The sequence below is a fragment of the Suricata suricatta genome, chromosome 10 (genome assembly GCF_006229205.1).
Source record: "Suricata suricatta isolate VVHF042 chromosome 10, meerkat_22Aug2017_6uvM2_HiC, whole genome shotgun sequence".
Taxonomy (NCBI): domain Eukaryota; kingdom Metazoa; phylum Chordata; class Mammalia; order Carnivora; family Herpestidae; genus Suricata; species Suricata suricatta.
Window position 1 is genome coordinate 127,688,596 of NC_043709.1, and position 12,257 is coordinate 127,700,852.

The 12,257-nt window shown below is 50.5% G+C and overlaps 1 protein-coding gene across 10 annotated transcripts in view; it reads right to left on the reverse strand.

Moving 5' to 3' along the window:
• Nucleotides 1-12,257, reverse strand: part of CELF2 (CUGBP Elav-like family member 2) — a 397,022-nt gene that overhangs the window by 77,728 nt on the left and 307,037 nt on the right. For all 10 annotated transcript variants that reach the window (XM_029955262.1, XM_029955268.1, XM_029955269.1 and 7 more), the window contains exon 4: nucleotides 186-234. In XM_029955262.1, coding sequence (XP_029811122.1) covers nucleotides 186-234 — 49 coding nt within the window. The remainder of the gene's footprint in view (nucleotides 1-185; nucleotides 235-12,257) is intronic.

Consider the following 12,257-nt stretch of genomic DNA (forward strand, 5'->3'; position numbering starts at 1 on the left):
GAACGGAGGCAGGAGAGCGAATCCTGCGTTTCCCCAGTGAAGCCAACGGCAGGGCAGTTTCCCTGGAGCAGCTCCCCCCCCCCCCCCAGAGCAAAAGCAAGTGGAGCTGGCTCCTCCCTCCCCCCCCTAACTTCTTAATGGAAAGAAACAGACAGTAGGAAATGAGACAGTTGGTCAACACCTACCGTTTGACTTTTCACTATCGGCAGGTTTCATCTGAATGGGATGATGCATCTAAAAATACAAAAGTGAGAAAATAAAGGCAGATTGAACAACTGTACGAACAGCCTCAGACACCCCGCACTGTGAACTTGAGGAGTGATACTGTACAAGGACACAGGAACCCCGTTAGCAGACAAGCCGGTGGCGACATTCAGGAATGCGGTCCCTTGGAGTCACTGGGCACCACAACACAGTACTTAAAAGGTTGGGCTTTGCAGTCAGACTGGAGTTTAAACCTGGTTCTGCCACTCGGGACAGAGTTCCTGCCTGTGTCTCACAGGGACGTCTTACTCGGTCATTCATCATCGCCACGCGATCTTGGGCAAGTGTCTCAACATCTCGAAGCCTGTTTTCTCATCTGTGAACCACAAGTATAAAACAAGCAAATGCAGGGAAAGGGCTTAGCTAACAGGGCACAGGGCCTGCTGAGGAAAATGAGCCACTGTTACTCTGTAACCCTTACAGACTGAACCGCAGCCTGTTTTTCTTGGGGCCATTCCGCATGGATGTCCCTTAGATCTCACAGTTAGGAGTAATGTGAAGGCGGAGCATCTAGGCTGATTCAGGCACCATTATATAATTTTTATTAAATACAGGGTATGAAATCGGAATGCAGACCTGGGGGAGGAAGGGCAAGAGGCGGGGCCCTCACGGTCCTCTCCCCTCCGTAGGCGCGTGGGAGCGGAAGGCACCTGACACACAGTGGGGCCAAGGTCCTGAGCGGCCGCACCTGGCTCCTGTGTGGCTCTTTACACCATGCCCGTCTCACCCCCGTGCGTGGTCTGCACAGTTCACTCCTAAGCGCAAGAACTCTAGCACCATTTCCAATTACAATAAATTCCTCCGACCACTTTGAGAGGGCCTCGGCTTCCTATGTCAGCATACCCCAAGGAACCTCGGAGCCACAGTGTCGACGCAATCACTGGCCGTGCAAACACTTTATTATAATGGGTCCCATTCTCTCTGAACCTTTAATTTGCCCAGCGGACTTGCGTCCCTTGTGAGCCACAGCTCTGGGCTTTATCTAATTTAAAGGAGAGGGGAATGGTTCTCGGCTCTGGCCCTGAAATGATGGGCAATTATCATCAGGCAGGCTGGCCCACGTGCAGTGGACGCCTGCCAGGGTCTTCGCGAGAGGAAGAGGAAGGGGGAGTACTGTCAGGAGACGAGAGGCTAAATAATTCAGAGCTGCTCCGTTTATTGTAAAAGGCAAGATGCTCTTACTCACTGAGCATGCGCTCTGACACGTGAGGTCCACTCGGGTTCCCACTCCATTAACACGTTCAATTTGTGGAGAGACCAGGAAGACTGCGGGATGTTCGGGGGTCAGGAAGTACACCAGTCTTTTCAGAAAAGACTAGAACATACCCGTAAAAAAGCTGGCAGAAGTAAGCGGTGCCAAGGCCCAGCCTGGGCTGGGGAAGTGGGTTCTCCCCTACAGGGAATGCTCAGGGAAGACGGGCTGAGTCTCTGGGTGGCCACCCTTCCCGCCGGCCTTCACCCACCCGTTCGCAAAGGCGTGGGGCACCCACACTGGAGCGGGCTCTTGGTGAAGAGCTGGGACCCTTCGGGGGCCCCTGTGTGGGGGGCTGACATGCACACGGCCCCTCGAGCATGCTAAGCGCCTGGGCGGACGCAAGGCCGGGGGTGGGGGGCAGCGGCCCAGGCGGAGTGGGCCGTTCAACCTGTCTGGGCAGGAAGGCGAAGACTTCCCAGCAAAGGGCAGAAGTGGTTGGAGTCCTAAAGGCCGAGTCGGACTTGCCAGCAGGCACGGGGGAAACAGCCTCAGAAACAACGGAGCACCCTGTGCAATGCGGCACAGCGGGGGAAAGGGGACCCCTGCTCCTGGCGAGGGGCCCGCACATGGGGGCGAAGGACGCCGGGGGCGGGGGAGGGGGGCGGCCGACCCAGCGGGCCCTGGACTCAGACGCCCCTGCACGCGGAGGAAACGAAACTAACAGTCAAGTGACGCATTGAAGACTCAAGTAGCAAGGGCCACGAGGTCAAGTCTGAATTCTAGGAAAGTCCTTTCTGGTGACATTGTGGTGGATGGATTGTAGAAGAGAGGTATGGGGGGAGACAGCTAAGAAGCTACTGCACCCGTCCGTGTGAAACCGCTGAAGGCCTAACCCTCAGAGGCAACTGGCTGGTTGTGGGGATGAGGGTGAGAGAGAACCACGGTGGGGTCAGGGCCCAAGGAGGGGCGACCTGAGAAAGTCATGTGGGGGGAGACTGATGAGTGCAGGTCTGGACGCGCCCGACTCAGTGTGACCGAGGCCAGAGAGAAGTTGGGGTGTGTGTCTCAGGCTGTAACAACAGCTCTGGGGGGGAAGTGCCCCCGGAGCCACAGGCGTGCGTGACGCTGTCCAGCGGGGGATGTGAAAGTGAAAGGAGCCGAGAGCCAAGGAGAGCAAGGAAGAGGAAGCTAAGAGGAACAGGGCAGAGGGTGGTCAGGGCGGCAGGGGCCCCTGGGAGAGCTGGGAGGACACGGCTAGGGTCAGAGCAAGCACTTGGGGCCGTGACCATGAAAATGCCCCAGGGTCCTTCTCAATTCAACAGTAAGATATTCTTCTGGAAATTTCTCCAAAGCAGTTTCTGTGGGGCAGTGGGGCCAGAATGCCACCCTGCAGGGAGTGGGGGGGGTAAGAGGGAGGAGGGCAGCAGGAGATAGAAGTGCACGCAGCTTCTCCAGAAGTGAGGCGTCGGGGTGGCGGGGCGGGGGCGGGGCGCTCAGTGGAGTCAGGGCCAGAGGTGCGGCGGTGGAGTCCACCTTCTCCAGACAGCAGATGCACGAGTCAAAGTGTGGAGAAGATTCAGAGGAGACTCACAGGTTAAGGCAAAGAGAGAGGGTGAGTGTGCCAACACCACGTCCGGACACAAACACTAATGACTAGACTTCTGCCCGCAGCAAGCTTAGGACCCATCACGACGGTTGGTATGAACGCGTAGAAAGAAGAATAAACGGTGGTCAGCCTGCAAACAGGGCCGAGCAGGGGTGCTGTGGGCGGGCAGACGGACGCCTGAGGTGCGGGAGCTCGGGAGCTTTCATTCCGCAAGAACACAAATCCTGCTGCTCCGAGGCGGTAAAGAGCCCAGGGAGCATTCGGTCCAACGCTCTCCATTCATCAGTCTCAAGGGAAGAAGGGCCTCACTAAGGACACACCCCCAATTTTTGAAATCAAAAATCTAAGCTCTCTCCTCTTAATCCAGGGCCGATTCCCCCCAGATCACACTGCTCCTCCACAAAATGCACAACGCGGGGCTTGGACACAGAGCCTACGATGAAGGACTATAGGCCCCGCCCACCAATGCCGCTGTAATAACATCAGGTCTGACCTCCCCCAACTTCATCTATGTAGCTTTATGACAAGTTATGACTCTAAGACTTGACTCTTGCTTTCCGGCAACTGCTGAGAGAATTAGCTCCGTTTCTGAGTTGAGACTAGCCAGAAGGTTCTGGAATGTAACAGTGGCAGTGAGAACGCAGCTATTGCCACTGCAGACTCGAACTTGGTTCTGGTCTTCCCCAGGCCCAGAGACAGAAAGAGCCAACTTCACGTAGCCGGACCGTCAGAGCAGGGCAGCTTCTGAACGGGAGGTGGCTTTCCTTCAGGTGTGTCCAGAAGCCCACTTAGATACTGAGCATGCAGCACTGTGACCTTCTGGGAGAGAGGTGTCCCATCAGTACTGTATCAAGAATGGCTCATTATCACGAACAGTTCATCTGAGTTACAAACTTCTGATCAGAAATGGGAAGTAAATGTCAAGGAAGACCAAAAAAAAAAAAAAAAAAAAGAAAGAAATCCAGTCTGGAGAACTTGTTCTCATAATGTTGTTTTACTGACTCAAAATCTCACGATGACTAAAACTTTGGGAGTTCTGTTGAGTGGAGCGGGGAAATTACTGGAAAGGAGAAGGCATTCCTGTGTAATGCTTCAAGGGGGTAATAAAGGGATCCTTTTCCTGTAACAGGAAATGGTTTCAAAGGTTCAACCCAGTATGTCTAGGACCGTGGATTCATTCACTTGTTTCTGTGTTTTCCGGATGCCCTGGTGGTTGGATACGAGTCTGGTCCCGGTGGAGCCTGTGACATGGCGGTGGAGGGGGACACCCCGGTGGCATGCGCGGTGCTGAGCGATGGCCAATGCAGACGACGGGAGGGCACGCCGGAGAGGGCTCAGCCGGAGCGGTGTTTGAGTTCGATCCCGAAGGAATGCTAACGCTACCCAGGGTCCGAGGAAGGACGTGTCAGAGTAGAGGACACATTCCAAGGCACAGAGTAAGAGGGGACAGGCCATGTTACTACTGAAGAATGATGTGATGACCTTCTAACTAAGAAAGGAAGCCACAGAAGTCACGAAAGATCATTCAGCAAATACAAAATACCTAAAGCACAAGAATGATGGCCAGGCACATGCTCATAGATCGGAGAATTTCAAGATGAAAACAATGATTTACTCAAGCTTGAATTAAAACTAGGAACTGGATGGGTGGCCGGCAACAACCACACCCTGACCACCTCTGTGACCATCAGAGATGAAACCCAGGGTGTCTGAACTGCTGGTAAGCTCTCTAGTCTGGGGACCCGGGAACCTGGCAGTCACTCTTCCAGTCTCCTAATGTCTCATCTGATGCAAGGCGATCTCAGTCAAGGCTGAGGTTAGGGAAGGATGGCCTTCAAGAAATTTTGCAAGGAGTCTCCTAAGAGACACGCGCTAGTGAAGTTGAATCTGCATCTCCCTAAGCATCCAGGGTCGGCTGTCTCTGAAACAGTCTCAAGTGGGCTGCACGGTCATGATCTGTCTGTACGGTTGAGGGGTCTAGGAATGTCATAACACCAGCCTGTGACATCCACAGGGCCGTTTTCCCCAGGCACGAGGGAAACAGGAGAAGTGAGTCTATTGCTCGTGTTCAAGTCAGCTGTCCTTGGAGCAAACCTAGCAGCAGGGCGCCCTGTTGGCAGAGTGCTTGTCCTGGGGACGTGCCAAGATCAATCGTTTTGGAAATGGTTCCTGTTCATGGCAGTAAATTTGACTTAACATATTTCATCAAGTTTGCATTTCTATGAAGAAAGCCTTCTAAATCTATTTCCTTGACGATTTCTTTGCACATGAATTTTTCATTTTATTGTACAACAACATTTTGCCTCAAGTTACACATTAAGGTGCTGGTTAACTTCTTGGTCGCTAGCCCTGTTTGTTTAAAAACAAACGAAATCTAACAAAAGGGGAAATTTTAGGAACTCCTTCCCTCCTGGGAGGGGGAAGGGGAGGGGGGAGGGGCAGGGGTAGGACCCAAGCCAAGCATGTTTCTCAGAAATTGGTTCATTTTGGTTACGTCTGTGTGTTTACTGTTCCATCCCACTTACAGAAGGTGGAGACTCCCAGAGAAGAAGTTACTGCAGTTCACGGAGGTCCATTCCTTGGGGACCTGATCAGGCTTCCAAGGAGCCTCTTGAGGTTCAGGACAGAGCCCCGCACCAGATCTGAACATGGCATCAAGAGCAGCATGGAGACTGCTCCCCGCTGACGTGGGCACAGTTGCTATCCCACACCGCAAACTCCCGTGGAAAGCTGTGGGTTGGGGTTGGGGCACGGCAGCCCTGCGGTACAGAAGTCTCCCCTTTATCCCACATCTCAGTGACAGACCAGCACTTGGCCCACCCTCCTCTCATCCCCCTCTCCCCGACCTCCACATACACAGAGGGCCCCCTAACTGGGCTTAGGGCCCAATGATCCTCACTCCTGAATGCGCTGACTTTGGGTCATCACAGGGGCACCTGGCTGTGGCTCATGAGAATGACATGAGGGCACAACATTGGAGCAAAGCCATTACTCCAAGTCCGTGGGGGTCACTCCCCGTCAGTGACGGAGACGGGCCGGGCCACGGAGCACCAGCATTCGTGGCCCTCACTCTCTAGCGTCCCCACTGTATCCGAAGTCTGGCGTGATTTCTCCAAACCTTTCTTCCCCGGTTCCGGATGAGTGAGGGGGAGACTGAGTTTTAGCAGCCGGTGTGTCTGGGAGGTGGAGGGCCTGGGGGAGGGAGACACCACTGGGTTCTCACACCAAGTCAGAACTCATGTAGAAACTTGCTTAACCCCGGCCATCGCCGATTGATGAGTTAACCACCTTTAACATGAGATTCAATAAAACATGCCATTTTTAACCTGAAGTGCGTTTTACAGAGTCACTCTCCCGCATCTCATTATTAAGCCCGTCCTGACCCCTGAGGAGCAACCGTGATGGTACATATTATAAGCTCACTGCCTATAAAATATTTAAAGGGAGAAAAAGGGGGGTGGGAGGGGAAGACGTGACTTCACACAAGAGCCACACGCCAAATGAGAAAATGACAGGATTCTGGCCCTTCAAGACCAAGGTCTGCTTTCACTGTGTGGCAATGCCAATATAGTTCAAGTGCAGTGCTTCGCCCCTCACTGCACGGGACACTGTAAAATACCTACAGCACCTGTACTTCCTGCATTTTTCTCAAAAAGGTTTTACAAATGGCAAAAATCAGTTTAGAAAGGTTTGTCTTCCGCTGGAGGCACACCGTGGCCCCGGATGGGATGGAAGACTGCGTATGTAGTTAAAGGTCTTCTGGTACAGTTAGGGGTCCCAAAGCCGGGCAGGCCGGCCCACCCCTCTAGGCAGCAGCTCGCTGTGCCATCTGGTCACCGTCAGCTCCGTGTGAGGGAGGGTGGGGAGAAACAAAGGCAGCTTTAGGAATGCGGACTTCTCCCTACTGAGCAAGTACTTTAGTAACAGTGTGACATCTCTGCAAGAAATCGATGACACAGATCGCGTGTGGCATCAGCCACAACCAGCCCGTAGCTACACCTGTTAAGTGAAACAGAGAATTCAGACAGTTTTTGTGAAATATTTTTGTGAGAAACAGAGGAAATCTTTCCTTCTCAATATTCCTGTGCCAAATGTTATTGTACAGGTTCCATATATATCTTAACTGTCCCAACAACCCTGAGACGGGAATGTGCGGGAGCCGGCAGGGGGGAGGGGAGCGAGACAGGGAGGTGTAAGTAACCTGGGCCAAGCCAGACAGCAAGTCAGTAGTGGAGGACGGCTTCAGTCAGGACTGTCTCCATCCTCCTGGCACATACTTCCCGAGGCACGTAACCAAACAGTTGTGCTGCAAGTGAATCTGGGGCTTTTAAGAACCGATAAGATGACCAGAATTTCCCTTGTCCTTACTAAACATAAAAATTACCTAAGTTTCTTCCCATGTAGATTCATGTACGAACAGTGTACACGTGTGTGCGCGCACAGAGTCTGGGACTATGTATATTTCACACGCCCCTAAAAACATCGTAAGTGAGCCTCGGAACAAGACTTACAGTCGGTGTTTTCGCCATGAGAAAGGGCAGGAAAGACAACCCTAGAGGCTGTAACAATGGAGAGAAAAAAACCCGTAGCCTCGTAGCCGGGGCAGGAGAATGTGCCAGGGCTGCGGAGGGGCTGTGTGCCCTAATTCAGGGCTTCGGGCTCATTCTTCCACCATCCCTTCGTCAGTCCCTTCTCAACAACACACGATGGAATCAGACTCAGAGGTTTGTGCCATGGGCCAAGCTATCTGAAACATTCGCCACTCCCATCGATGGTACGTGGACTGAGGACGAACAAGATTAGCTTATCAGTTATCCTCAGAGAGGAAAATAATTTTGAATCCCCTGACATCAATTGAGCCTACATTTTGGGATTTCCTTCCAAATGGATGGGGCAAGAAAGTACACTAGAATCCATAAAATCAGTCAGTGTGGACCACTATTATTTTTTAAAAAATATTTTTGAGAGCCAGTGCGCACAAGCAGGGGAGGGGTAGAGAGAGGGGGAGACAGAATCTGAGGGAGGCTCTGAGCTCTGAGCCAACAGTACAGAGCCCGACACAGGGCTGGCACCCACGGACTGTGAAATCATGGCCTGAACTGAAGTCGGACGCTCAACTGGGCTGCCCAGGCGCCCTAGCAGGGTGGATCACTTATTGTTGGAAAAGCCATCACTCACATCAGAAGGCCCTGGCATCTGGATTTCTGGCAACTGATTTTTGGAAATCCTGGCAAAACCAGAGTGCACGGGATTCGTCTATACTTGGGGGTCCCGAGGCTACTCCCAGTTGCTGCCGTGCATTGCCACTGGTTGAGTTAACACAGGAAGTGTGTAGAAAACTTTCAACCAGTATTTGCTAACCACAATTTTTATAAAAGCAATCTCAGCCAAGAAAAAAAGTGGCGCTGAACATGGTAACAATAAGGAAATCAATGTTACCTTTTTTCTTCCCGTGGCCAATCACAACGAGGGGAGACAATTCAGATTGGAAATAACTATTTCTTCCTGATGTCACTGACTGATACACAGGAAATGCTTACAGCCCTGAGCGCTTAATGAAGCCATCATTATCATGATGATTTCACAAAGCCTGAGGGTTGCCCTAGTTGGGTGGGGGGTTAGGGGAGAGTCCCAATCAAAAGCCGAGATAACATACTGGAGGGAACAGCTTCTCTTGCTCAACTGGGAGGTATGCAGCTAGGTTCATTCAACTCCCAGCTTTTTTACAATCCAGTGATGGAGAAAAACCTAGAGAACCCAAACTACAGGTCTGCTTTTGGCCCGCTGGGTGGCGGGGCAGCCTGTTTAGCTACCGTGGTCCTATCTATTTACATTTCTACTACAATCATGGGCTACACCAGAGGGGGAGAAACAAGCAGTGTAGCCATTCAGTCCTGGGAAAAAAAAATTTTTTTTAATAAAATCAATAAACCGAAATATGGCGGGAAAATTAGATTACTCTGGGTGGAATTCTAGGAGGGAATGTAGAGTCTGTTATGGTGATTAAGTCATCATTTCTGACAGATTACTCTAATTGGCTGTCAAGTAACATTCCGCAGCCCCATCTGTAACTTGGCGTCCAGCGTCCTAGTTACTCAGCCAGTGTTACCTTCCGGACACACAGAACGCATACGAACAAGAGGAGGTACAGCCCGGCATTTATTATACTCATTAGCTGTGATTAGGTTCTGGGCTTTCCCATTAAGTAACAGCGCGAGCTTCCATTTTGCTTTATTTATTCTTAAAATTACAAGAAAAATGCATAGGCTCAAAGGCGGTGGCAGGGGATGTGAATGAAAAAGAATTGTTAACCACAAAGTGGGAGCATAATGCTCTCAGGAGTACAGCTATTCAAGAAGAATGTTAATCTTCTCATAGTTTGATTTTTCTTGGAACTATTACAGTGTGTTACCTGGAGAGGTTAATCTAGGTCTCTTTGTAACTTTCCAGTGCTTCAAATTTGGTGCCTCATTAGCTGTTATTTCTGTAGAAGGCACTGCTATTGTGTTTAGCAACTGTTTTGTGAATGGAAAGCCCTTTCTTTGATAACATTTCAGTCCTCACGTCTCAGTCACTGCATCTTTGGAATATAATAAGCAATTCATCCCATCAGTGGATCTCCCAAATAAATCTGGTGAAGAGTAAAGCAGAACGAGTTAAAACCTTAAGGCTGCAGGCAGTACCTTGCTTTTTGTCTTGAATCTTGAGATCTATATGCTTTAATGACAAAAAGCTGGAGGGCACAAAACAGTTTGGGAAACGGAGACAAACGGGACCATTCAACGTAAGAATAGGCTTGTAGGATCCTAGTGCTGCCGAGGCGACACTCGGGACAGCCCCGAGAACCACGAAGACCACATGAGGACTTTGTGTGGCAGCTGGGAGATCACAATCACCGCTGATTAATGAGCCAAAAGTAGCAGAAAGGTAATAATTTGCCCTTATTACTAAATGGGAAATGTACAGATATCCTTTCTAATCATGATTTCTTTTTGATTGTGGAATTGTCTCCCCAACCCGATGATGGATGCTCCAAGAGTCATCCTTCCAGATGTTACCCAGATGCTAAATTAGACATGCTGCCTAATTGAGCCATGCAAAATACACACTGAAATAATAATGCCTGGCCTGGCCATTAAGGAGGGGTTTAATGACCTGGGTAGTTCATTTATATTTCCTATACTGTGACTCCGCATGCCACAAAGTTAGCACAATCTCATATTTTAAGACAAATGAGTCTGCTTTAAAAATAAATTGTCCTTTTGACATTAGCCTCTGCCTGTAATGGCCATCTTCGGGCTCGGTTCTTTCCAAGCCTTGGGACAAAGGAGAACCCAGCCTGCCAGGCTCACGGGGGCTCCTTCCCCAACGCCGGCTGCTTGGAGGTCATTCACCACCCCTCGCCTGTCATCACCCCGTGAACGGGGACGCACTGGCCCTGCGTGCTGGGGAGTGGATCACTGCGCCTCCCTTGCTCACCTTCACTGTGTGGACATGCCCGCTGCTTGACCTTGTGCACCTGTTCACTCCGTGCAAACACAGCCCCGAGTCCTGGCTACGCTGGGAGTGTACCTCCTGCCCGGGGCTTGACCCTGCTCCTGGAAACCCCTGGAACTGCTTCCCAGGTGCCTTTCAGCCGCGCCCCTGCCGCATCCCTGCGGGAAGCATCCTTTGGACAGTGTGCCCTGCCCGCCTGCACGTGAGTGTCCAACACTGGCAGGAAACCAGCGAGCTGGAAGAGCCAGCTGCCGGGTCTGTGTTCCCAGCCCCTCACCTGACCCACGCTCTGGCTTAGCCCCTAAATTTGCCAATTTGTCTTCCCCTTGCAATTCTTGGTTTAGAATTTCTGCTCAGTTTCTTCTCTACTCCTTGCCGTTTCCACTGCTGCCGCCTTGTCAGGTCCTGATCCCTGCTGCCTCAGATTCCTGAAATGGCCCCCTCTCCATCTCCGGTCCTCACCTTCCAAGCATCTTGTACACCACTGCCTTTTTAATCTGCCTAAAACTCTGGCCTAGTAATTCCTGTCCCTTGACCAAAAACTTTCCATGATCTGCCAAATTAAATTCCAGCTCCTTGGCCTTTAAACCAAGTCCAGGCTTTGACCCCGAATTACCTTTTCAGGCTTATTTCTCTTGATTGCTCAACACTTCTCTTCAACTCTAGTCAAACTGGACAACTCCCTCTTACTGGGACCTCATCCATCTGCTTCTCCACAAAAAGGCATGACGACCTTTCCCACACATATAAACATAGAACTTCCCTCATCAATATAACTGTTGTGTATGTGACATCGGAACACCTATATGCTATTAGGCTGAATCATGTGAAACTGCCATTTGTAGATTACGAATAGTTGAATGGTGACAATTTCCAAGGATACAAACTCGTGCCACCGCATAGCAACGGAACTGCATTGTTTTCTTTTTGGGTGACTCGTGAAAAACCCCCAAGTTCAATTCACGTTGGCTTTTCTCCTTTGTAAGGTGTAGAGAGCTTTCCAGTAATTCATCTGCAATACTTAACAAGTGTATGAGCTCAATTACACGTGAACTCGATGACACAAAGCAGAACCACTCCCCCCCCCACCCCAGCACCAAGCACGGAATCGATGCGTGTTCCGTGTGCAGTGCTGGGCTCTCTTCACCCCCTCTCTGTGCCTTCACCGCTGTTAAGATTAGTGATGCTTTATCCAGTAATCTCGGGTTTCGTTTCAACTTCAAGGCAGACTAAAGCCACCACAAGGATACCCCTCTATCAAGCAAATCTTTAAAACCTCTGGCTCAAAACTAACTTGGAAAACTTAAGCCAACCGTATCTTCTCTTGAACCTTCTGACAGGGTACCGGCGTCTCATCAAATCCAGGGAAAAGCCCCACTGCATTTCGTATTCTGATCCTTCCCTAGCTTAGGTTCAGAGTCCTGACTTGTTTGAGTTGCTTTGCCAGCCACGTTTACTAATTAGTGTCTAACATTTCCATCCCTGCAAGTTGCAACCTCTCAGAAAAAAATGCCTGGTTTGACTGGCTTAGCAGTGAAAACTTTATTTACAACAAATAAATACCATCCCTCATTCAGTGGTATTTCTCCATTTACTTATTTAGTTACCTCCATGGCCTTTGGGATTTAAACTAAGTGAATGAGAGCAGATCACTAGTGTAATTTTCCTCTCTTAATCTTAATGATTATTTTTTTT